Source organism: Scardinius erythrophthalmus (genome assembly GCF_964197995.2).
Source record: "Scardinius erythrophthalmus genome assembly, chromosome: 3".
In the NCBI taxonomy this organism is placed as follows: Eukaryota; Metazoa; Chordata; class Actinopteri; order Cypriniformes; family Leuciscidae; genus Scardinius; species Scardinius erythrophthalmus.
In genome coordinates this window covers 49,157,090-49,180,879 of record NC_138223.1, presented here as the reverse complement: position 1 = coordinate 49,180,879, position 23,790 = coordinate 49,157,090, and the positions used below count along the sequence as shown (strand labels likewise).

General features: G+C 37.3%; 1 protein-coding gene across 1 annotated transcript; it reads right to left on the bottom strand.

The window, feature by feature from the left end:
- Positions 1–11,379: 11,379 nt before the first annotated feature.
- On the bottom strand, positions 11,380–12,042 carry LOC308687939 (GTPase IMAP family member 9-like; the record flags this gene model as incomplete). The annotated part of the gene is made up of 1 exon (XM_081360758.1): positions 11,380–12,042. The coding sequence occupies one exon, from the start codon at positions 12,040–12,042 to the stop codon at positions 11,380–11,382; it is 663 nt and encodes a 220-aa protein (XP_081216884.1).
- Positions 12,043–23,790: the final 11,748 nt, after the last annotated feature.

The window sequence follows — 23,790 nt, the reverse complement described above, 5'->3', positions numbered from 1 at the left end:
AATGGTGACGAGCAGAATATTCAATGAGGAAAAGTAAATTACATAGACAATTCAGATCATAATTTATTCATACCGCAATGCATGATGGGAGCCATTAATGAGTTGTGATTGGTGGCAGCCACTGCAACATGCTTTATTATTGTCACCATTGTTGAGATTCACAGGCTGATTATTGATGTCTGTGTTTTAAATGAATATGTCTGAATGTGTTTTTGATCAGAACAATGTTTATTAAATATTTTGGATTATAAGTAAGGTACTTTTAATCATAGGCTGAAGAATCACAAAACTGCTGCTATCAAGTTAAACCAAGCAATTTCAATAAATTTCATTTTTCAGATCACAGAATGATTATGTCAAAACATAACCAACACTGTCAGATCACACTTTACTTTGTTCATTTAACTGTTATAAATCAATAACAACAGTCAAACAACAGTAAAAGTTAAAGTAAACATGTAATGGTCTAGAGCCCAACTAAAGCAAACACCCATCACTTTAATGGTAACTTACAATTTGTGATTTTCTCCTTCAGTGATTCTGCTTGTTAACATCAGGTGTCTTCAATAATGCTCAATAATCACTTAATTAATCTCTTAATTATCTCATTAACTTTAACACTCTTGAGTGTTCATTTAACACTCTTATTTTAACACTTTACACTCTTGAGTGTGGACTCATATACACTCACAGCCCCAGGAGTGTTAATTTAACACCGCTCCATCTGAAAGCAGGTGATGGTGATTTACTAGTAATCAAGGGAACCGGCTTTACTGATGAGATGCGCATAACAATATCGCGCGATATATTGACCAGCCCTAGTCTAAACCTCTGGTAATTCTAAATAATTAGATTACAGGAAACCACAGCTGGCAGTTTTTTTTTTTTTTTTATATAAAAGTTCAGTTCAATGTTCAATGCCATAAAACCTAAAATATTACTACCGTATTTTACCGTATAAACTTTAGTTCAGTGTCGTAAAAGCAAAAACAATTCTACCGTATTTTTTACGGTAAAGTACTGGCAACCACAGCTGCCAGTTTTTTTCCGTAATATTTAGATCACTGCCGTAAAACCTAAAATATTACTACCGTATTTTTTACGGTAAATCGCTTTCAACCAGCTGCCAGTTTTTTACCGTAAACTTTAGTTCAATGCCGTAAAACATAAATATTTATACCGTATTTTTTACGATAAAGTACTGGCAACCAGCTGGCAGTTTTTCACCGTAATTTTTAGTTCGATGATGTAAAACTTTGTAAAATTAGTAAACATTTGCTACCGTATTTTTTACGGTAAGGTACGGTAAATGCAACGGTAAGTTTTTTTTTTACAGTGTACTTCCAAAATCCGTACATTTAACAGTATATTAATGTACAATTACATGAAATGTCCCGTGAGAGCTATTACAGTTTTTCACTGTATATAGTAAGGGTACATACCGTTAAGGAATTAACATTTTTTTTCCGTTGCTTTTTTACAGTTTTTTACTGTTAAAATTACGAACATTTTTAACAGTGTGGTTTCCAGCTTGGTTTGTTGCTGTGCACACATGCTCATACCAGCACAGCTGGAGCTGCAGGGCCAAACACCTTCTAAAAGATCAGGGAGATGATAACAAGTCAGTCTGGACAAATTACTCAGTAGAAACCCCCGAGACCAGTAAATAAAATTAGTCAACATGATCTCATGAAAGTGCGTATCTATAGCACGAATGATATTTCTCGTAACGTTCAAATGATACGCACTGTAAACCCCTTGGGTAGGATTAGGGATGAGGAGGGCGTGCATATTACACTGGCTGTGTTCATTGAGAAATATCTCGACGCACACAGCCGTGCGTTTCGGGTGTTTCAGCCTCGCGCCCGTTGACTTTATTCTCGAGAGATGAAAGCCAAATATATTGTGAACGACTCGAATCTCGCATTTGCAGAGGCAGCGCGTAGATTACGAGTTTGCAATAAAAGGGACACACGCGATCTGTGAAATAATACTGTTTGGGTGCGAGGCATTCACAATCAGCTCCTGAGGGTGCTGGCAGTGTTCATTGAGAAATATCTCGGGCGGCGCATGCAAAATTCCGTGCACTGTCAGATGTTTCAACCTCGCACCTGATGACTTTCTTCTCGAGGGATGAAAGCCAAATATATTGTAACGGCTTGAATCTCGCGTTTGCCGAGGCAGCGTGTAGATTACGAGACTGTATAAATAAATATTGATTGATTGATTGATTGATTGATTGAAATCTTTATTTCGAACATGAGAGAAGAATATATAAAATAAAATACAATAATGTTCAAAGCATTTTTAAAAAAAAAAAAACAAGAGAAAAAAACAACAACAACAACAGATAAGCCGTAAACGAAGTACATTACTTTCCTGTGTGAACATACTTCTATCTCATGTACGAAAAGGAGTAGGAAGAAGCTAAACTTATGTACTCCTACCCCTTTAATTCTTACATTCCTTTAATTAACAATTTTTTATGTTATTATTATTATTTTGTTATATGCATCTATGCACATATACATACACATACACACTTATACACACATATATATACACATACATATACATATACATATACATACATGTACACATACATATACATACATATATACATATACATACCTTACATATATACATACCTACATACATACATACATACATACATACATCAGTGACCACTAATAAATATTTAAATCATAACAAAGGAGCACTCCTACTTTCACTACAGTGCTTCTTGATACTTCTTGAAAATCTTTTCTTTATACATTTTTTTGAAGAGGAATATGTTAGGGCATTGCTTTAAGTTTTCATATAGTTTATTCCACAATTTAAAGGAGACATATCATGCTTTTAAATTGTTCCTTTTTACATATAAATCATACATTTGTAGTCTATATAAAGCGTAACTGCAATGCTTGGGTCTGAATTCCTCATTATTATAGCTCCACGGGCCCCTTTTCTACCCCTTTTCTACCCCTTTTCTGATGTGCTTCTGAAAGCAACTTGTTTTGGTGCGGTCTCTTTAAAGGGTAACTAAACCCTAAACCAACTTTTTTTAGTTAATGATCTGTAAGAATGGGGCTTTATTAGTGCTGTTCATTGATTCGAGTAACTTTTTTGACATTTGGGTATAAAGTGTTTTAATTCTACAATATATGGTGTAAAAACGTCTGAGTGCTGCCCTCTTCAGGTTGAACGGTGGCTACTGCAGTCAAATTTTCCTATTGGATGTTGCGGTACTGCGTGACGTAAGCGGTACTGCGTGACGTAGGCAGGTTCCAGCTCACCACGCCCTCCCTTGGTACGAGCTACCACGCCCTTGGATGAGCTAGCGTAGATTTATCTGTATTTAGTACAGTGGTAGGTGTAGTACAGTCTATGGTGTAGTAGTGTTGCTGGGTGCAACCGCACTGCTGGACTGCATAGCTTTCCAGCAGACTTGGAAATTAGGCGCCAGTGATTGAATGCACTTGGCCTGGAAGACCGTGAGTGTAAAACCTGCATTTTACGCGGAATTGCTTTTCCAACGCAATAGAGGTGGAAATGGGCTTCTCCACACAGCTCGCGCTGAACAGCGACGCAGTGCCAAACGCTGCTCCTCGATCCTGCATGGACTCCACCACCGCAGCGGCGTCTTGATGTGAGTGATCATATATATTTTAATCACAATTTATGGTTAGGCTAAAGTAAATCCTCTGGGGTCGACAAACGCGTCGGCGCATTTTGCTGGATTTTTTCACATAGCAGCGGCAAAATATGAATATGCATATAGAAAGCGCGCGCTATTGACAACTCGATAATACTCATCAGATGCATATTTACGTCGTCTTGCGACCCTGTGAGCAAACTCTTCATTTTAGACAGTCTGACAGCAGGACTCTCAGGTGCACGCCCCCCCGCTCACGGTTCGTCCCCTGTATCTCCGCTGGGGTCTGCCCACTTTTCTAGCATTTTTCAAATTTTGCCAGTGGGTGGAGTCAGGCTCTGACCAGGGGTTTAGTTACCCTTTAAATACAACTGAGACACTTCATACCCCGCCCCCTCTCCAGGTTGCAGAGGTTCAACTCCACCCCGTTCGGCCATTTTTGTAGTTTGATAGCAGAGATACGATTATCTAGCGGCACAGAAACTTTTTATTCACACGTTATTAACAAAATGTCAACAACGGAAGACTTGTCCAGCCAGCCTTGCATGTTCGAGCCAGAGTCGGAGCGAGATGAAAATTAAGACGACGAACCTGCAGAACAACGTCTTCATATGGATGTATCGCAATGGTGTGAACTGTATTTACACATGAAACTTTGGTCTTCCGACCTTTTACCACCGTGTCGATTTATTTTGATTAATATGTGCGAGGGAGAGAGAGCAAGATAGCGTCTAGTTTGGAGACGGTGATGTCTTGTTTACACTTTCGCCTGGCTCTGAAGAGAGAGTGAGCTCGCGCGCGACCGGGTCTCTCTCTCTGCTCATTCTTTCAGTTAAACATGCGTCCTGTCACAAGCGCGGCAGTTCATCTACATTAGACGATGTAATGAAGCGTGTGGGTTACTACATTCAACAACCGAACATTTTAACTTACCCTCTCGTAACTTCTGCATCCTTGAGCTTGGACTACAAAATTGCAGCGAGAAATAATAATGGCGGATTGCTCGAAGTGTTGGGCCGGAAGTCAATGTCCTTATTTGGCAGTTCCGCTGCAAATACGGAGACGTAATAGTTCAAAAAACGTCATAGATAACAGAAAAATCGGAACAGGTTGAAAAATATGACCAAAACAGAATATAAAGATATCAACGAAGCACCTGAAGAGAATAATTTCATATTTTCTGTACTTCTAAACACTCCAAATATACAACAAAATGCATTTAAGGGCTAAAAAAGTGCATTTGGCATGATATGTCCCTTTTAAAGTGTAAGTTGCAGGTTAAAATTTTCACTAAGATAATGCAATGTGTTTATTAAACATATAGATAAGAACCGCCCACCATTGTTTTTTATACCAAAATGCTGATATAATATGAAAAGTTGGCACTTTTAACAGTGGTTTTAACCGCTCCCGCTCCCTTCCACTAGATGGGGCGTGACGTCATAAGAGGAACTCACTAGTAGAGTTACCGTACGCTAGCAGCTATAGATGCCTTACATAACTTCAGAAAAGTTGGTTGTATGTTTTATTTGATAAAAAAATTATGGATAAAATAACTCCATTGTAAACATACTCGTGTGTGCTGACTTCAAGGGGACCGTGATCCTGCCTGAAATGAGAATAAGCTATTCGCAAAACAAACGGGTTCAGGCACGTCAGATCAGCCGGTCGCGGGTCGAGCTGTTCCACTAAACTCCAAAACGCGTTCACCTCACGGCAGCACATACTCTCCACTGCTGATAGCCCACACAAACACAGTGATGGGGACATCGATCTCTCTTTTTCTTTTCTGACAATAAACATCGCTAATTAAATCGTGAGAAATTGATAACGCGTGGATTGAGGAAGGGTATTACATGACGTTTGAGGCGTCGATGAGACTATTGATGCCTGCCCACCCAACACGTTTATCTCACAGTGATCTCTCCATATGACCACAATGTGAGTTCACAGTGAGCTAAAAGTGTAACCGCACTGTGCACTCACTGTGTGCTCATATTATGGACACTAGGGCTGGGCGATTTAAATCGCGATATTGTTATGCGCATCTCGTCAGTAAAGCCGGTTCCTTGATTAGTAGTAAATCACCATCACCTGCTTTCAGATGAAGTGGCATTTAGGGCTGAGGAGATAATTAAGTGATTAATTTAGTGATGATTGAGCATTATTGAAGACACCTGATGTTAACAAGCAGAATCACTGAAGGAGAAAATCACAAATTGTAAGTTACCATTAAGGTGATGGGTGTTTGCTTTAGTTGGGCTCTAGACCATTATATGTTTACTTTAATATTTACTGTTGTTTGTCTGCTGTTATTGATTTATAACAGTAACATGAACAAAGTAAAATGTTATGTTATAGTGTTGGTTATGTTTTGACATAATCATGCTGTGATCTGAAAAAGGAAACTTATTGAGATAGTTTGGTTTAACTTAGCAGCAGTTTAGTGATTCTTCAGCCTATGATTATCAATACTTTACTTATAATTCAAAATATTTAATAAACATTTTTCTGATCAATAAACATTCAGATAAATTAATTTAAAACACAGACATCAATAATCAGTCTGTGAATCTCAACAATGGTGACAATAATAAAGCATGTTGCAGTGGCTGCCACCAATCACAACTCATTAATGGCTCCCATCATGCATTGCGGTATGAATAAATTATGATCTGAATTGTCTATGTAATTTACTTTTCCTAATTGAATATTCTGCTCCTCACCATTGTTGAGATGCATTGACTGAATCTTGACATCTGTGTGTGCCTAAAAGAATGAATTTTTTTTAACAACTTTTAAGAAATCCTTTATATTATATCTAAATTTCTGGGCATTTATGCAGATTCACTAACCAACAACATAAATCGAAGTCAGAAAGAAGGATTTTAATGAGTTCAGTGATCAAGTTCAAATGATGATTGTCATAAGATAATCAACATCATCAGATCACTTTATTCTTTGTTCAACTGGTGATTATAATTCAGAAACAACAGCCAAACAAAATCTAAAGTTAATAATATATGGGTCTAGAGCCCAACTAAAGCAACCATTGATCGTCATAACGGTAACTTACAATTTGAGATTTTCTCCTTCAGTGATTCTGCTTGTTAACATCAGGTGACTTCAATAATGTTCAATCATCACTAAATTAATCACTTAATTATATCTCATTAACTTCAACACTCTTGAGTGTGGATTCATATACACTCCCAGGAGTGTTAATTTAACACTGGAGCTTTTGCTGTGTAGAAAGAGCCGTAGTTAACTGACAAGCTGAGCCATATCGCATTAATTATCGCTGGCGATACGGCTCAGTGCGATATGGCTCAGCTTGTCAGTTAACTACGGCTCTTTGTAGTAAATGCTGCTCCATCTGAAAGCAGGTGATGGCGATTTACTACTAATCAAGGAACCGGCTTTACCGACGAGATGCGCATAACAATATCGCGATTTAAAGCGCCCAGCCCTAACACCAAAGAGCCCAACTACAGCAAACACTGACCTCTACAATGGTTACCAAACTCTTCAAACAAACTTCAACATGTAAACCTCTTAAACAAATTTCTAAACATCGAAACTTCCCGCTATAACTGTCTAAGAATGTGAGGGGGGATAATGTTCTATCAATGTCAACACTAAACATGTTTGAAATGTTTATAGAGAGTGTTATCCTACCTTTTAGGAGAACATTCTGGTTACAAAAATCAAATTAACTACAGAAAATATTACAAGAACATAACATAATGCTCTCAAAACATTCATAGAACAATAACATTTCTAGCTGGGATGAGCTCATATTGTGGTCATAGTTTGAGCACACAGTGAGAGCGCTGTGCGGTTACACTTTTAGAACACTGTGAACTCAGATTGCTGGCGTTGTGACCACATGGTGACATCACTGTGAGATCATAGTGTTGACTGGGTGTGCAGTGTGTGCATCTCTAACGTTGCAGCCCTGATTTGGACTGACTTACTGTAAATAATGTCTTCAGTCGTTGTCCCTCCTTGCTATTCTACATGACGGCAATATTTTGAAAAGCCTTGCTTGTTCCGTTATATTATCTGGGTTAAGTTTGCACCAGGCTAGACTATAACGTAGCTAACGTTACTCACCAGGACACCTGGCCAACCCTCCACTAATTCTCCTCACACACCAAGCATTAATAACTCTTTGAGTGCCATGGCTCCCCTCTCTCACGCCTGACCGGTTAAAAATTGTAGGGTCCATAAAGAATTTGATGGTTTCCCACATCCTCAGTCGTTCTCCAAATAGCAATAATACAGTAAGAATCTAGCAGAGTATGGGTTGCGAGTTCCTCTTATGACGTCATCACCCAGTAACTGAAAAAACCTTTAGAAGAACCTAGCTACCTTTGAAGAAACCCCAATAAATGTTATTTTAACGCATTTTAAGACAGAAATAATTAAATATATACATATAGAGCACTTTAATTTACACATTAATTGGCTGTGGTGGCTAACCTGCAACTTACACTTTAACATAATCATGCTGTGATCTGAAAAATGAAACTTATTGAGATAGTTTGGTTTAACTTGTTAGCAGCAGCTTTGTGATTTTACAGCATATGATTATCAGTATTTTTCTTATAATCCAATACGTTTAATAAACATTGTTCTGATCAAAAGACTTTTAAATTAATTTTAGAAACAATGACATCAATAATCATCCTGTGAATCTCAACAATGGTGACAATAATAAAGCATGTTGCAGTGGCTGCCACCAATCACAACTCATTTATGGCTCCCATCATGCATTGCGGTATGAACTAGATGTACCGCATGGCGGTACAAAATATGACCGCCGCTCAGGCCTGCACTGGCTTTCCACAAAAATAAATGACGTGGAGCAATTTGGCTGTATTGCGTGTTTATGTATATATGTTGTATATTTTAAAAGACTGTCTGGAGTATTCCTGTGGATTAGGGCTGTGCGATATATATCGTGAGATTGTTATGCGCATCTCGTCAGTAAAGCCGGTTCCTTGATTAGTAGTAAATCGCCTTCACCTGCTTTCAGATGAAGCGGCATTTAGGGCTGATGAGATAATAAAGTGATTAATTTAGTGATGATTGAGCATTATTGAAGACACCTGATGTTAACAAGCAGAATCACTGAAGAAGAAAATCACAAATTGTAAGTTACCATTAAGGTGATGGGTGTTTGCTTTAGTTGGGCTCTAGACCATTATATGTTTACTTTAATATTTACTGTTGTTTGTCTGCTGTTATTGATTTATAACAGTTAAATGAACAAAGTAAAATGTTATCTTATAGTGTCGGTTATCTTTTGACATAATCATGCTGTGATCTGAAAAAGGAAACTTATTGCGATAGTTTGGTTTAACTTGTTAGCAGCAGTTTAGTGATTCTTCAGCCTATGATTTTCAGTACTTTACTTATAATTCTAAATATTTAATAAAGGTTGTTCTGATCAAAAGACATTAAGATAAATTCATTTAAAACACAGACATCAATAATCAGCCTGTGAATCTCAACAATGGTGACAATAATAAAGCATGTTGCAGTGGCTGCCACCAATCACAACTCATTAATGGCTCCCATCATGCATTGCGGTATGAATAAATTATGATCTGAATTGTCTATGTAATTTACTTTTCCTAATTGAATATTCTGCTCCTCACCATTGTTGAGATGCATAGACTGAATCTTGACATCTGTGTGTGCCTAAAAGAATGAATTTTTTTTTAAGCAACTTTTAAGAAATCCTTTATATTATATCAAAAATGCTGGGCATTTATGCAGATTCACTAACCAACAACATAAATCGAAGTCAGAAAGAAGGATTTTAATGAGTTCAGTGATCAAGTTCAAATGATGATTGTCATAATATAACCAACACCATTAGATCACTTTTTTTTTTCTTTGTTTATCTGTCAGTTATAACTCAGATACAGCAGCCAAATAAAATCTAAAATAAACATATAATGGTCTAGAGCCCAACTAAAGCAAACACCCATCACCTTAATGGTAACTTACAATTTGTGATTTTCTCCTTCAGTGATTCTGCTTGTTAACATCAGGTGTCTTCAATAATGCTCAATCATCACTAAATTAATCACTTAATTATATCATTAACTTAAACACTCTTGAGTGTGGACTCATACACTCCCAGGAGTGTTAATTTAACACTGGAGTTTTTGCTGTGTACAAAGAGCCGTAGTTAACTGACAAGCTGAGCCATATCGCATTAAGTATCGCTGGCGATACGTCCGTGATATTAATGCGATATGGCTCAGCTTGTCAGTTAACTACGGCTCTTTGTAGTAAATGCCGCTCCATCTGAAAGCAGGTGATGGCGATTTACTACTAATCAAGGAACCGGCTTTACTGATGAGATGCGCATAACAATCTCACGATATATATCGCACAGCCCTACTGTGGATCATGGATAATTTAGAGTTTTGTAATTATTTGCCATTACTATTTAAGTTTTATATCAAAAGTCATTAGTTTAGACACTTAACATCCATAATGTGAAAACGTCACATCCATAACAGTGGTTTTCCCTACATAATGTATTACAAAAGTGAGTTTCAAAAACAAGTCTTTTTCATGCTACATCGGCAGTTTGTTTAATAATTCACAGAGTTTGTAGGACACTTGTAAAGTGTGTGTATTTCATGTTATGTCCATAACGCTGATAAAATGTATTCATAGTGTGTGTCTGTGTGTGTGTGTGTGTCTGTGCATGTATGTATGCGTACGTACATGTGTGTGCGCGTGTGTGTTTGTGTGTCTGTGCATGTGGATTTGTATGTGTGTGTATGGGTGTGTGTCTGTGCGTGTGGATGTCAGTGTGTGTGCATGCTTGCGTTTCTTTGTATTCCTGCATGTGTGTGTGTGACAGTATCATCCTAAACCAGCAACCCTTCGCTCAACAGCACCATCTACAGGCCCGATGAGTGTACAGTCACTAAATGTGCACATAAATGAATTTATTTTATACCCCCCCATGGATGAAATTCTACGAAACTGGCGATTTACTACTAATCAAGGAACCGGCTTTACTGATGAGATGCGCATAACAATCTCACGATATATATCGCACAGCCCTAATAACAATATCGTGTGATATATCTCCCAGCTCTAGTTCCAGGATTGTATAAAACTCCCAGCATGCACTACTGCATGAATAAATAAATACAAATAAATTATTGCCACCATTGATGAGAGACATATGCAGATTTTTGATATTTCTGTGTTTCTAAACCGGCTTTACTGACGAGATGCGCAAAACAATCTCACGATATATATCGCCCAGCCCTAAATGGCCAATCATCACTTAATTAATCACTTAATTATCACTTAATTAAGTTAATCATTAACTTCAACACTGCTTCAGTGTTAATTTTAACACCCTGTAGTGTGGACACATATGTACACTGAGGGGTGTTAATTTAACACTGGGGATTTTGCTGTGCAGAAATACATAAGACATAAACAACATACCAAAGGAAATAAATAAAGTGATCATTATAATGAGAATTAATCATCATTCAGCTTGGAACTTCCCCTCTTTACCTTTTCCTTGCCATGTTTAAATGTATCTGCAATGGCTTTAACTGCACCTGTTCCTCCTGTTAGAGCTGCTCCTCCTGCTATTAAAGCTACAGGCAGTGCCATTCCACCAGTGGCAGCGACCAGTACTGCACCTCCAGCTACTGCTAGTCCTACACTCGCTACATTACACTACACTTTTTCAACATTATTTTCCTCTGAGCTTCCTTGTACATCTCATTTGTGTAATGCTCTCCACCATTCTCAATCACCATGCTTTCTATCTTCTTTAACAGTTTAATGACCTGTGATCGATTTTCATCTTTGTTATTGAAAACATGATAACCGCCGTTACACTGTTTGACTAGCTCATTAATCTGTTTGTTGTCAGTCAGAAACTGCTTTATAGATGTTTCTAACTGATCTCCTCCAGTGAACAGAACGATGGTGTAACGAGCAGCTTTTTCTCCAAAGTTCTTCTGAATCCATTTCACTGTGTCTTTCTCCTCATCTGTGAATCTCACACCCGGTCTGATGACCAGCAGAAACACATGAGGACCAGGCACAGACATCTCCACACACTTCACTATTTCCTCCAGTTGTTCTTCACTGAGCGAAGTATCACACAGTCCTGGAGTGTCGATCACTGAGATTTTTCGACCATCCGTTTTCCTCTGATGTTTTTGGCATTCCTTAGTCACAGATTCAGAAGACATTTTGTCAGTAAACGCCTTTTCTCCTAGGATAGTGTTTCCTGTTGCGCTCTTTCCAGTTCCAGTTTTACCAACCATCACGATCCTGAGATCTGACAAGAGTAAAACATATAAAAGGATAGGTATAAACATGTACTAAATAAAGATTTAATCCTAGTGCATTCACTACTGATGTTTGTTTTTTCCCATACACAAAATAAATATATTTGAAATATATTTTCAAAATATATTTTTGGAATATATGCAAATATTCGAAATTTGCCCAATAAATCTATTTTAGTTAAATATATGTAAATATATTTTCATATATGTTTACATACATGTTAATATATGTTTTAACTTTTGCAAATTGTTTCATTTTAAATATATTTTGAAATTTAAAGATTAAGATTTTTAGATAGACCACTTCAGCCATGGATGTGGGCATGGGAGAGCAGTGCTCTACCACTTCCCCCGCCCATATTTTTCCTACTGGTCGGGGAACCCTTCGGTTACAAGCCTGAAGCCCTATAACCAGTAGGCCATGGCTGCCACTTTATTGACTTTATTGGCCTAAAATGAAAATTTGATGTAGGAAATAACACACAGAATGCAGAGGGGTTTGGTTCGGTAGCCTACTGTTGTGTATAGGGAAAAAGTTAGAGGAATTACTATGATCAAAATACATTTTGACTCTTCTTTAGCAAGCTTAACATTTTATGACCATATATTTTGTCATATATTTTACATGTTATAAATGTAAATATATTTCACACTTAACATCATATATTTTTGTTATATTTCAGAATATATTTCAAAATGATAAATATAAGTGAACAACAATGCAAATATATTTCAATGTATTTGGAATATATGCCACATATATTTTTGACACTTTAAAATATATTTCAATATTAATATTTTTTTTCTGTATGGGTTGTTTTTCGAGTTTTGTGTAAAGTTCTTACCTTCTGATTTGCTATGGTATGTCTTCTTGTGGTTAATTTCCCACGTGTTTTCTGGTGTCTTGCCTACATTTTTGTCTCTCATTTTTTCATTAGAGAATACCTCGAATCTGTCTAATGACTCATTATCCAGGTTTTCATAAATGGGAGTTGTTTTCATTCTTTCTCTGACATAAGCAACAGAACTGCCCGTTTCTTCTTCAGTCACAGTGTGTGTTGTTCTCTCTTCCGTTGCACTTTCCATTTCAAAAGTCTCTGACTTTGTTTTTGCTCGTTCTTGTCTCTCCTCTTTTTCTTCCTCTTCTAGTGTCTTTTCTCTTGTGATTTCACTTACTTGTTCAATCACAGCACGTGTTCTCTCTTCAATTACTCTGTGGGTTGTGAAAGTCTCAAATGCTGTTTTAGTTTGCACTTGTTTAATTTCTTGCTCTATTCTTTTGGATGTCTTTTTGTCCTCTTGTTTTTTCCTTATTCTTATGCTCTTTGTTTGAGAGAAAATCCCACTATTGTAATGCTGGTGATTATTCTGTTTGATGAATTCATCAATCTTCTCTAAAAGCTTTATGATGTGAGTTTGATTCATCTCATTTTTACTGTTGATCCCATGATAATTATCTCTGCAGTGACTGACCAGCTCTTGACATTTTGTATCAAGTATAAAGAGCATCCATTCTCTCTTTGACTTTTTTTCTCTTCCAGTAAACAGAACCAGAGTGAACTTAAACACTTGAGCTCCAAAGTTATCCTGAATTTGCTCCACAATGTTCCTCTTGTCCTCTTTAAAGTTCTCCAGGTTGATGACGAGCAGGAAGACGTGAGGACCAGGATCAGAGAGATCCAGACTCTTCATCATCTGCTTCTTCATCTCTTCATCAGTCAGTTGGGTGTTGAGGAATCCTGGAGTGTCGATGATGGAGATGTTTCTGTCTTCTACTCTTCCTCTCTGTATCTCACTCTCTCTGGTTCTGCTCTCTTTAAATGCCTCTTGACCCAGTATTGCATTTCCAGTTGAACTCTTTCCAGCTCCACAGACTCCCAGTAACACAATCCTCAGATCATGTGCATCACCTGTCAAACAGTTCATGTCATTAGCTTGAGATATTGTTGCTTCCAATGTCATTAATACCTTTGACAAAAACTCATCAGGTCCCAATGGTTCGTTTTGAAATGTGTTTATTTATTCATTGGCACAAGATTTAGAGCTTTGAATGTCACATCACAAATTTATCTCCACTGATCCAACATCTTATTAACCTTGGACCCATTAATATAAAGAGTCAGCTGTCAGTAAACCTTTAACTTATATCCTAAACTAGATAGTTTGAATGACACGCAATAAAGTAAATCTTAGAACAAGGAAGTATAATCTTCTTCCTTGTAAGGCCACCTTCCAAATACCTGAACCAGTTTTTATTATTACTTGAAAATCACAGACAATGAGTTTTAATCAGAGTTGAGACTAAAATCTGCTGGAGCAGCGACAGTGTATCAAACCCCTGTCTCAGATCATGATATAAGAGACTGAAAACTGTCAGTCTGAGATGTGCTCTTCGTCACGTCTCATTTTTATAACAACCAAATAGAATTTTACATAAGACAATGATTCTGTTGAAACTAATGCATGATGAAACTGCTTTAAATCAGCTGTAAATCAGAAGCTTTGTAATATGACCAACTTATCTTAGTAAAGATTTAATTCAATTTTTACTCCCTGTTTTACGTTTCAGTTTTGTCAATACCACAAACAAAAATCCCATCATATAATTCAGTTCTGAGTATTGATTTAAACTGGCTATATCATATTATGTTAATTAATTTACACTGACCTTCATGTTCTGATTCCATTATGTCTCTTGCAGTTTTTATGTCATTCAGAGTCTTTCTGTTTCTGTCTGACTGTCAATCTGAATAAGAGAATCTAGAAGTGTCTAAACTGAACTTTGCCCGGCTTTAATGTCATCTCAACGCTGTTCATTGGCTGTATATTAGACATTATGCAGCAGTGTGTTTTTGGCCTGCAGGACCCTGAACAGAGAGAAGACTGTATAAAGATGAGCTTTAAATCATGTTATTCTTTGTTTTATTTCTATGGTAAAACTGTCAGCATTGTCTGTCAGTGTGTTTTATAATTCCCACATTTTTTAATTAAAGTTATATAAATAAATAAAAATTGAATATAAAAGTGGTAATGATCAGATCATTTTTTTGTATTTGGTTGTGTATAAATACATATTTTCTGTAATTGCTGGCATTGAAATAGTAAAAACAAACACTTGACGATCAGAACCACGAGCAAAGAACAAGAGAAGCCAAACTTCAAATAAAAACAACACAAAACACTATAGCGACCTCTAGTGAGGGATTTCATACAGAAAGTCCTGCTGTCAGTGCACATAAGCTATTACTCAGGTTAGCATGATGGAGTCAGTGAGGGGCCGTTTACACGACACCGTTTACAGTTAAAAAAGGAAAACTTTTCATGCATTTTGGTTGTTCACTTACACGTGAACTGAAAACCGTGGCCTGAAAACACAAACTTTTGAAAACGGGTTTCAAATTTCCAGTTTTTGAAAACGATACTGTCTGGGTGTGTAAAAGCCATAAGTTATGTTTCTTTATATAGATGTGGAATAAATAATTGTGTAAAGACCACCCATTGGCCCAGTGACGTAAGTCCAACGGTCTGGACGAAGGGATAATGCGTGTATGTCTTTTCAGCGCTCCAGTGAAGTTCACTTAATTTATTGGAATTTAGTTTCAATATTACTTCAGCTCTGCGCTTAATCTGACTCCAATTTCAAATGATAATCAAATTTAGATTTGGTTTCTTATTAGAAAATAATCATAAATATTGATTATGAAGTAATTTAGATCTTTGATTACTCTGGGTATCCCATAATTTAAAATATCTGTTCATTAGGGACCCGGTGTCGCTTTGAGACGTCACGTCGCGAGTGTGCGCTCACGATCACAATCTAGCCAGTTCTGAAATAGTCAGAGGATGCAGTGCAACTATTTTACCCTTAGCGGCCGCTCACTGCTGACTCATAACAAAAGTGTAATTTTTTTTAATAGTTGCGAGCTTGCAACATGCTAAGTCAGTGATAGTCAGAAATCAGAAGGTCTCCTTAATGATGTGCCCCATGCTCCATTCATAGTGCCTTCGGTTTGATCTATCCTGGACAGAGATTTGCGGAAACACCAGACTGCACTTTAATCTAGAGCACATCTGATTGTTATAATATTGCTGGACCTCACGCTGCAGCAACACAGGGTTTGTGGTGTGAAGATATTAATGGAATAACACAATTGTTAGACTCCAAAGACATCAGTGAAACAGGTTTTTTTAATGATGATTATAAATCCATCAACAGGTAACCATCATCACCTGATCTCAATTCACTTTAGCTTTCTTTGCTGCTGTAAATGTGTTTGACAAACACACTGTCACAGCTGCCAAAGAAGACAAAAATATATAATAAGAGTTAAGAGCCCAACTAATGGAAACACTATTCACTGTAATGGTGACTTTAAATGAAACACATTATAGTTAAACCTCTGTTAATTCTCAATTAAACTTCTGTAGACGTCTGACAGAAATAAAGTCAGTCTGGTTAGTAATAAGTGAAGCTGGTAATGCTGTTTGTGGAGTTGTTTAATCCTCCTCTTCTGAGATCTTCACAAATTTAATGTCTTCTTTTCTCTTCAGTTGATTTCATCTAAGACTGTGTCTGAAGTCAGTTGTAGTTCTTGTGTTTCTGCTCGTCTCTTTTTCTGTTCTCTTCTTTCTTTCAGTGATTCTGCTTGTTAACAGGCTTATTAAGGCTGAGATGACTCCATATTTAATATACACAGATGTTGTGGCTCAGATAAGGTCCAGTTCTGGTTTATTTCTTTACTCTTGGCTGACATGTGGCATTGCTATGGCCTGCTTGTGGCCCAGATCTGGCAAACAGGAGAGGCCCACCCAAGTGCCGTAATTCCACGCTGCATGTGGGCCAGATCATCTTTCCACGTGTGCCAGATGTGGGCCGGATCTGGGCCGACACAATGTTGCTATGTGGGTGGTTCGTTGCTGCCGCGCTCTATCACTCGCACACCATAAAGAGCAAATTGTTTTTTAATGTTTCAATTTCGTGATTAAAATGACAATTAGGAAGCGGATAATTTCTTCATAAACAGCTCATTATGACTCAATGTTAGAATGCTGCTCCTACACTCGATAGTGTGAATAAGATCAGCGCAACGCAGACCACTGCATTGACAGGGTAAAACACATGATCTGTCTACGGCCAGGGTTCAGAGGAAGACAGAAAATGCCGGTCCAGCGCTGATTGAGGAATTAAATTCGAAAATAAAAGACAGTTTGACATCTTTTTTCTCACATTCTCGCATTTTTTCTCGCATCTATCCACTACCTGCTAACGTTAGTGCACTGCACCCGAGCAAGCACACTTTGCAGTTCCTCCGGAAATGCATTTTTTTTTTTTTACTATTTAGTGCACAAAACCCTTTAGTCTATGGCAGTACTTAGACACACACAGACATCAAGAAACAGCATATGAATCTCAACAATGGTGACAATCAAACAAAATAACCAGATAATCAGATCAAATCCAGCTACATAATTTATTAAAGCCGCAATGCATGCTGGGAGATATGGGTGAGTTTTGATTGGTGGTACCCAGCATGCACTGCAGCATGAAGCATTTCATTGATTGTCACCATTGTTGAGAGTCATACACTGATTCTTGATGGCTAAGTAATAATGTAGAGAAAAAAGTTTAATGGACTAAATGTCTTTAAAATCATTAACATTACTTGATAAACAACACCGCTCTCATGCTGTCAAATTAAATGGCTTCTATTATAAACCTTTAAAAACAAAAATCCTATATAAGCAAAGCATTAGACTCTGAATTAGATCAAGGATTCAGGCTAGTGATGGCCGGTTCGTGAACGAATCGTTCTTTTGAACCGGTTCTTTTTAGTGAACTGGTCGAACCAGTACACTAAATCGGACTGAATCGTTCGAAACAGTTCGCGTCTTGCGTCAGCACTGATCCACAAGTTAAGTTACTCACTTTCGGACATGCCTGAGTCCTGACAGTCCCTTCGACTCAAAATAAACCAATATCCCGGAGTAGGCATATATGTTACTCCAGTAAATCCAACAGTTCACTGAGCTGAGACATGTTGTGCTGAGAGAAGTGATGAGCACGAGCAGTTGATACTGAGCATGCGCGCACTGCCGAACGTACAGGTACAGCGGTTCTCGGACCACCAGTACAGAACTGTGAACTGTTTCTTTCGGACGCGTTCGATACGGAGAACCGATGAGCTGATGAGCTGAGCATGCGTGCAATTTTTTCAGAGGGAAGAAATGCATGTTTCTTAAGTTTATTGAACATCAATAAGTGTAACAAAATAAAACATGTTAGAAACATGTTTATCACATAGGCTACTGCCTTTTCACTGTATTATTTTAAAGATTGGAAACAATGAATGGATTATAAAACTAAACATTTATTATTAGGCCTATACTAAAACATTATTTTCAGGAACAGATAATTTAATTTCTAAGTAAGGTGATATACGTTTTTAAAGTAGCCTAAACTCTTTCCAAGGTTTTAAAGGGTGCAAATGTTTATAATGTGTTAATCAAAACATAACGTATTAAACATACTGGAGACATGCATCGAGTTTTTAGTTTTGTCGACTGATTTAGCCTAGTAAGGTTTCAGTAGTTTTCAGCTCACACACAGGCATGCTACGGTTCTCGAGTCAAGAACTGGTTGTTGCAGCAGTTCTCGGATCACCAGCACAGAACCGAGAACTGTTTCTTTCGGACACGTTCGATACGGAGAACCGATGAGCTGGAGAGACTGCGCATGCGTGATCGCACCGTCTCTGAACCGAACTTTCTTTTGGCCAACTGATGCTGTGTTTATATACTGTCTATGTGCTGTGCTGTTATGAGCACGGGTGAACCATTGACTTGAATGAGGGGCCGAATTCGGCGAAATGTAAGTTTATTTAATTGCAAATAAAATAAAAATGATGAAGACCAGTTTATTCACTTTAAGACATGTAAAACATCCGCGTTTGCGCATTGCCTAGGCCTACTACAGGGTTCATTTTCAAAACGTAAATGTAAGAAACCTATCCAAAATGATTATGACGATGAGTACATTATTGAACTGAAGTTATGATTACAAATGCCTTTATTTGAATGTATATTTATACGCCGGGATGATAGAATTGACGTCATTACGTGATGACGTAAAAGAACTGGTGAACCGGTTTTTTGAACCGGTTCATTGAAACGAACTGTCCGAAAGAACCGGTTCGCGGAAAAGAACCGGACTTCCCATCACTAATTCAGGCCACAACATGATGAAATCATCATCATTGTCAATGAACAGCCAAGGTCACCTGATCTCATTACTTTTATAGCTACAACAATTGTGCATTAAAAACACACAATTATAGCAATCAGAGAAAATTTTATATTACCAAGTCATGGGTCAAGAGCAAAACTAAAGCAAACGCTAACCACCATCATGGTGACTTTAAAATACAAAAATATTTATGATTATGATTTCATTACCCCCGAAAGTTAAATACAGTAAATCTGGTTAGTTTTAATGAAGCTGGTAATAAGTGTACGGTCATGCATTTCACATTTATGTTTGGCAAAATGACATCAGCAGAGGTCAAAATCTTGACATCAAATTGACATTGATACTTTGACGTCAATATGACTTTCATTTTTGACCTATTTTTTGACGTCATTTTGACATCAAGGTGCCCGCTGGGAAACCACGAAGGAGCGATTTGACCGCTGATTTTGGCTAACGTAATAGACTCGCTGTTTTTGCTGATGCTGGATCGTCTTTAGCATATAATACATTCATTACAAATGTAACTTTAAGTTAAACGTGTGTTTAAACTACACCTGGGGAAACTCACTTCACCTTCAGAGGCTCTGTCAGGGGCAGCTCAGTCTAGTCGGGTTGCAGGACCACCGCACCGCAGCAGACTTGCTGTGTGTGTGAGCCAGACTGAGCGAACGCCGTTTTGCATGTTTGAATCAGGGACGTACCCAGTCAACACTATGATCTCACAGTGATGTCACCATGTGGTCACAACGTCTGCAATCTGAGTTCACAGTGTTCTAAAAGTGTAACCGCACAGCGCTCTCACTGTGTGCTCAAACTATGACCACAATATGAGCTCATCCCAGCTAGAAATGTTATTGTTCTATGAATGTTTTGAGAGCATTATGTTATGTTCTTGTAATATTTTCTGTAGTTAATTTTATTTTTGTAACCAGAATGTTCTCCTAAAAGGTAGGATAACACTCTCTATAAACATGTTCAAACATGTTTAGTGATGACATTGATAGAACATTATCCCCCCTAACATTCTTAGACAGTTATAGCGGGAAGTTTCGATGTTTAGAAATTATGTTTAAGAGGTTTACATGTTGAAGTTTGTTTGAAGAGTTTGGTCACCATTGTAGAGGTCAGTGTTTGCTGTAGTTGGGCTCTTTGGTCTTAGGGCTGGGCGCTTTAAATCGCGATATTGTCATGCGCATCTCGTCAGTAAAGCCGGTTCCTTGATTAGTAGTAAATCACCATCACCTGCTTTCAGATGGAGTGGCATTGACTACAAAGAGCCGTAGTTAACTGACAAGCTGAGCCATATCGCATTAATATCACGGACGTATCGCCAGCGATAATTAATGCGATATGGCTCAGCTTGTCAGTTAACTACGGCTCTTTGTACACAGCAAAAACTCCAGTGTTAAATGAACACTCCTGGGAGTGTATGAGTCCACACTCAAGAGTGTTGAAGTTAATGAGATAATTAAGTGATTAATTTTGTGATGATTGAACATTATTGAAGTCACCTGATGTTAACAAGCAGAATCACTGAAGGAGAAAATCTCAAATTGTAAGTTACCGTTATGACGATCAATGGTTGCTTTAGTTGGGCTCTAGGCCCATATATTATTAACTTTAGATTTTGTTTGGCTGTTGTTTCTGAATTATAATCACCAGTTGAACAAAGAATAAAGTGATCTGATGATGTTGATTATGTTATGACAATCATCATTTGAACTTGATCACTGAACTCATTAAAATCCTTCTTTCTGACTTCGATTTATGTTGTTGGTTAGTGAATCTGCATAAATGCCCAGAATTTTTTTATATAATATAAAGGATTTCTTAAAAGTTGTTCAAAAAAAAAAAAAAAAAAAAATCATTCTTTTAGGCCCACACAGATGTCAAGATTCAGTCTATGCATCTCAACAATGGTGAGGAGCAGAATATTCAATTAGGAAAAGTAAATTACATAGACAATTCAGATCATAATTTATTCATACCGCAATGCATGATGGGAGCCATTAATGAGTTGTGATTGGTGGCAGCCACTGCAACATGCTTTATTATTGTCACCATTGTTGAGATTCACAGGCTGATTATTGATGTCTGTGTTTTAAATGAATTTATCTGAATGTCTATTGATCAGAAAAATGTTTATTAAATATTTTGAATTATAAATAAAGTACTGATAATCATAGGCTGAAGAATCACTAAACTGCTGCTAACAAGTTAAACCAAACTATCTCAATAAGTTTCCTTTTTCAGATCACAGCATGATTATGTCAAAACATAACCAACACTATAACATAACATTTTACTTTGTTCATGTAACTGTTATAAATCAATAACAGCAGACAAACAACAGTAAATATTAAAGGAAACATATAATGGTCTACAGCCCAACTAAAGCAAACACCCATCACCTTAATGGTAACTTACAATTTGTTATTTTCTTCTTCAGTGATTCTGCTTGTTAACATCAGGTGTCTTCAATAATGCTCAATCATCACTAAATTAATCACTTAATTATTTCCTCAGCCCTAAATGCCGCTTCATCTGAAAGCAGGTGATGGTGATTTACTACTAATCAAGGAACCGGCTTTACTGACGAGATGCGCATAACAATATCGCGATTTAAATCGCCCAGCCCTAGTGTCCATAATATGAGCACACAGTGAGTGCACAGTGCGGTTACACTTTTAGCTCACTGTGAACTCACATTGTGGTCATATGGAGAGATCACTGTGAGATAAACGTGTTGGGTGGGTAACTATTTGAGGGGCAGGGGGGAGGGGGAATAATACATTTAAAATTAAAAATTAAATTGTTCACTTTTGGTAAATGTATTTGACATAGTGGTGGGTTGTTTTTGTAAGTACAGTTTTTGGATCATCAAAGTTAGGGGGGCAGCTGGGGGGGCAAGGCTCTAGAGTGGGGGGGGCACCTGCCCCCCCTTGCCCCCCTGTAGATCCGCCCATGCGACATGGACATGTATATAGACTAAATGATGATGACACCTATTGAATTTTAGGCTGATAAAATGAAGTAAAATCATGCAATGTGTACCGGGCATAACATCATGAACATTTATTTCACATTTAACGGATATGAACATGCTTTACAATGTTAAAACAATTAAAATAAATAGCTGTCTTCAAAAATAATGTTAATGTTGTTGCTGATCAATGGATTTTAGAATGGAATTTTAAATGATGGATACAAAAGTAGGCTATTCCATACACATTTGCAGGCTAAATGCTAACTAAATTTATAGGCTTAACCCCCTGAGGTCGGCTATCGCGCCGGCGCGATAGGCTCGTTTTTTTCCGTATGAGTGCAAAAAAATAATAAAATAAAAATATTAATTTTTATCTTATATGCTTGTGTTATACATCAATCTATCCTGTTAAGTGTGTATTATTTTTGTGTACACTCACAATAAAAACAAAGTGTTGTGCTTTTCGCCAAATAAAGAAAAATAAACACGAAGCGAGTTCTGCCTTCTCTCTGTCCGTGTAGTCCATTCTGAAACGCGTCCGAAAATGAATCATAACTCAGCGAATACTTCTCACACAGGCACGTGAGATATGTCTTTATGAAGCTTGAAATCTCCTCTTTTAAATGAAGTAATTTATATAAAAAACAAATGTTTTCAACTCATGTAATCCGTTTGAAAGCAAGGAGAGGTACCGTTTTTCCTTCTGCCTCATTATCTCTATAATCAGCTGCGGCCGCCCCGCCCCCGGCGCGATTCACATGTAAATAGTTAGATGATCTAGTATGCAGCGCACCCGCCCCCCGATCAATGCCATAAAAAGTTTCTTCATCAGACTTACTGATAGTTCATCGCGTTTTGAGTATGACACGCTTCTCCGGTAATAAAGACGCCCTTCAGATGATTCTGGACGGCGAGGAAGAATGCACCTTTTCCTCAGAGGAAGATTGTAACTCAGACGACGAACGGCAGCATTTTGAAGAGCGAATTCCGCAGAGAAAACAATTTCGGAGTAAGTTTTACTTAAAAGTCTTTTGTCTTTTATTTTTCGTGTTCGCATTTATGAGGAAAAAACAATATTACGTGACAGTTCTCCATTATGGACGCGAGCGCTCTAAAAAAATCACTAAAAGACTTTCAAACTTTCACAGAGACCTCAAAACAGAAAGTACAAATCCTTTCTTTAAAACGAATTTCGTTTTGTATCAATTGTATCTTACTTTTAATAATTTTTTCATTAACAAATTTCCTGGATTTAAACTGCAAATTAACATTTATATTTCTTATAATAAAAATGAAAGACCTATGTTACAGACATATGAAAGACAACATTTCGTTGATTAGTTTTGGATAGATTATACATTTTTAATGTAAAATATCTGCCACCTCAAATAAGCTTTTGTTTGCCAATATTTGCTTATGTTAAATATAATATGTTTTGTCAAAAATAAAGTTATCAAATAATCAATCAAATCCTTAACTTTGAAATATGTATGATAAAATGTATACTTTAGTTTTTACAAAGAAAGATTACACTTGAATTGTTGTT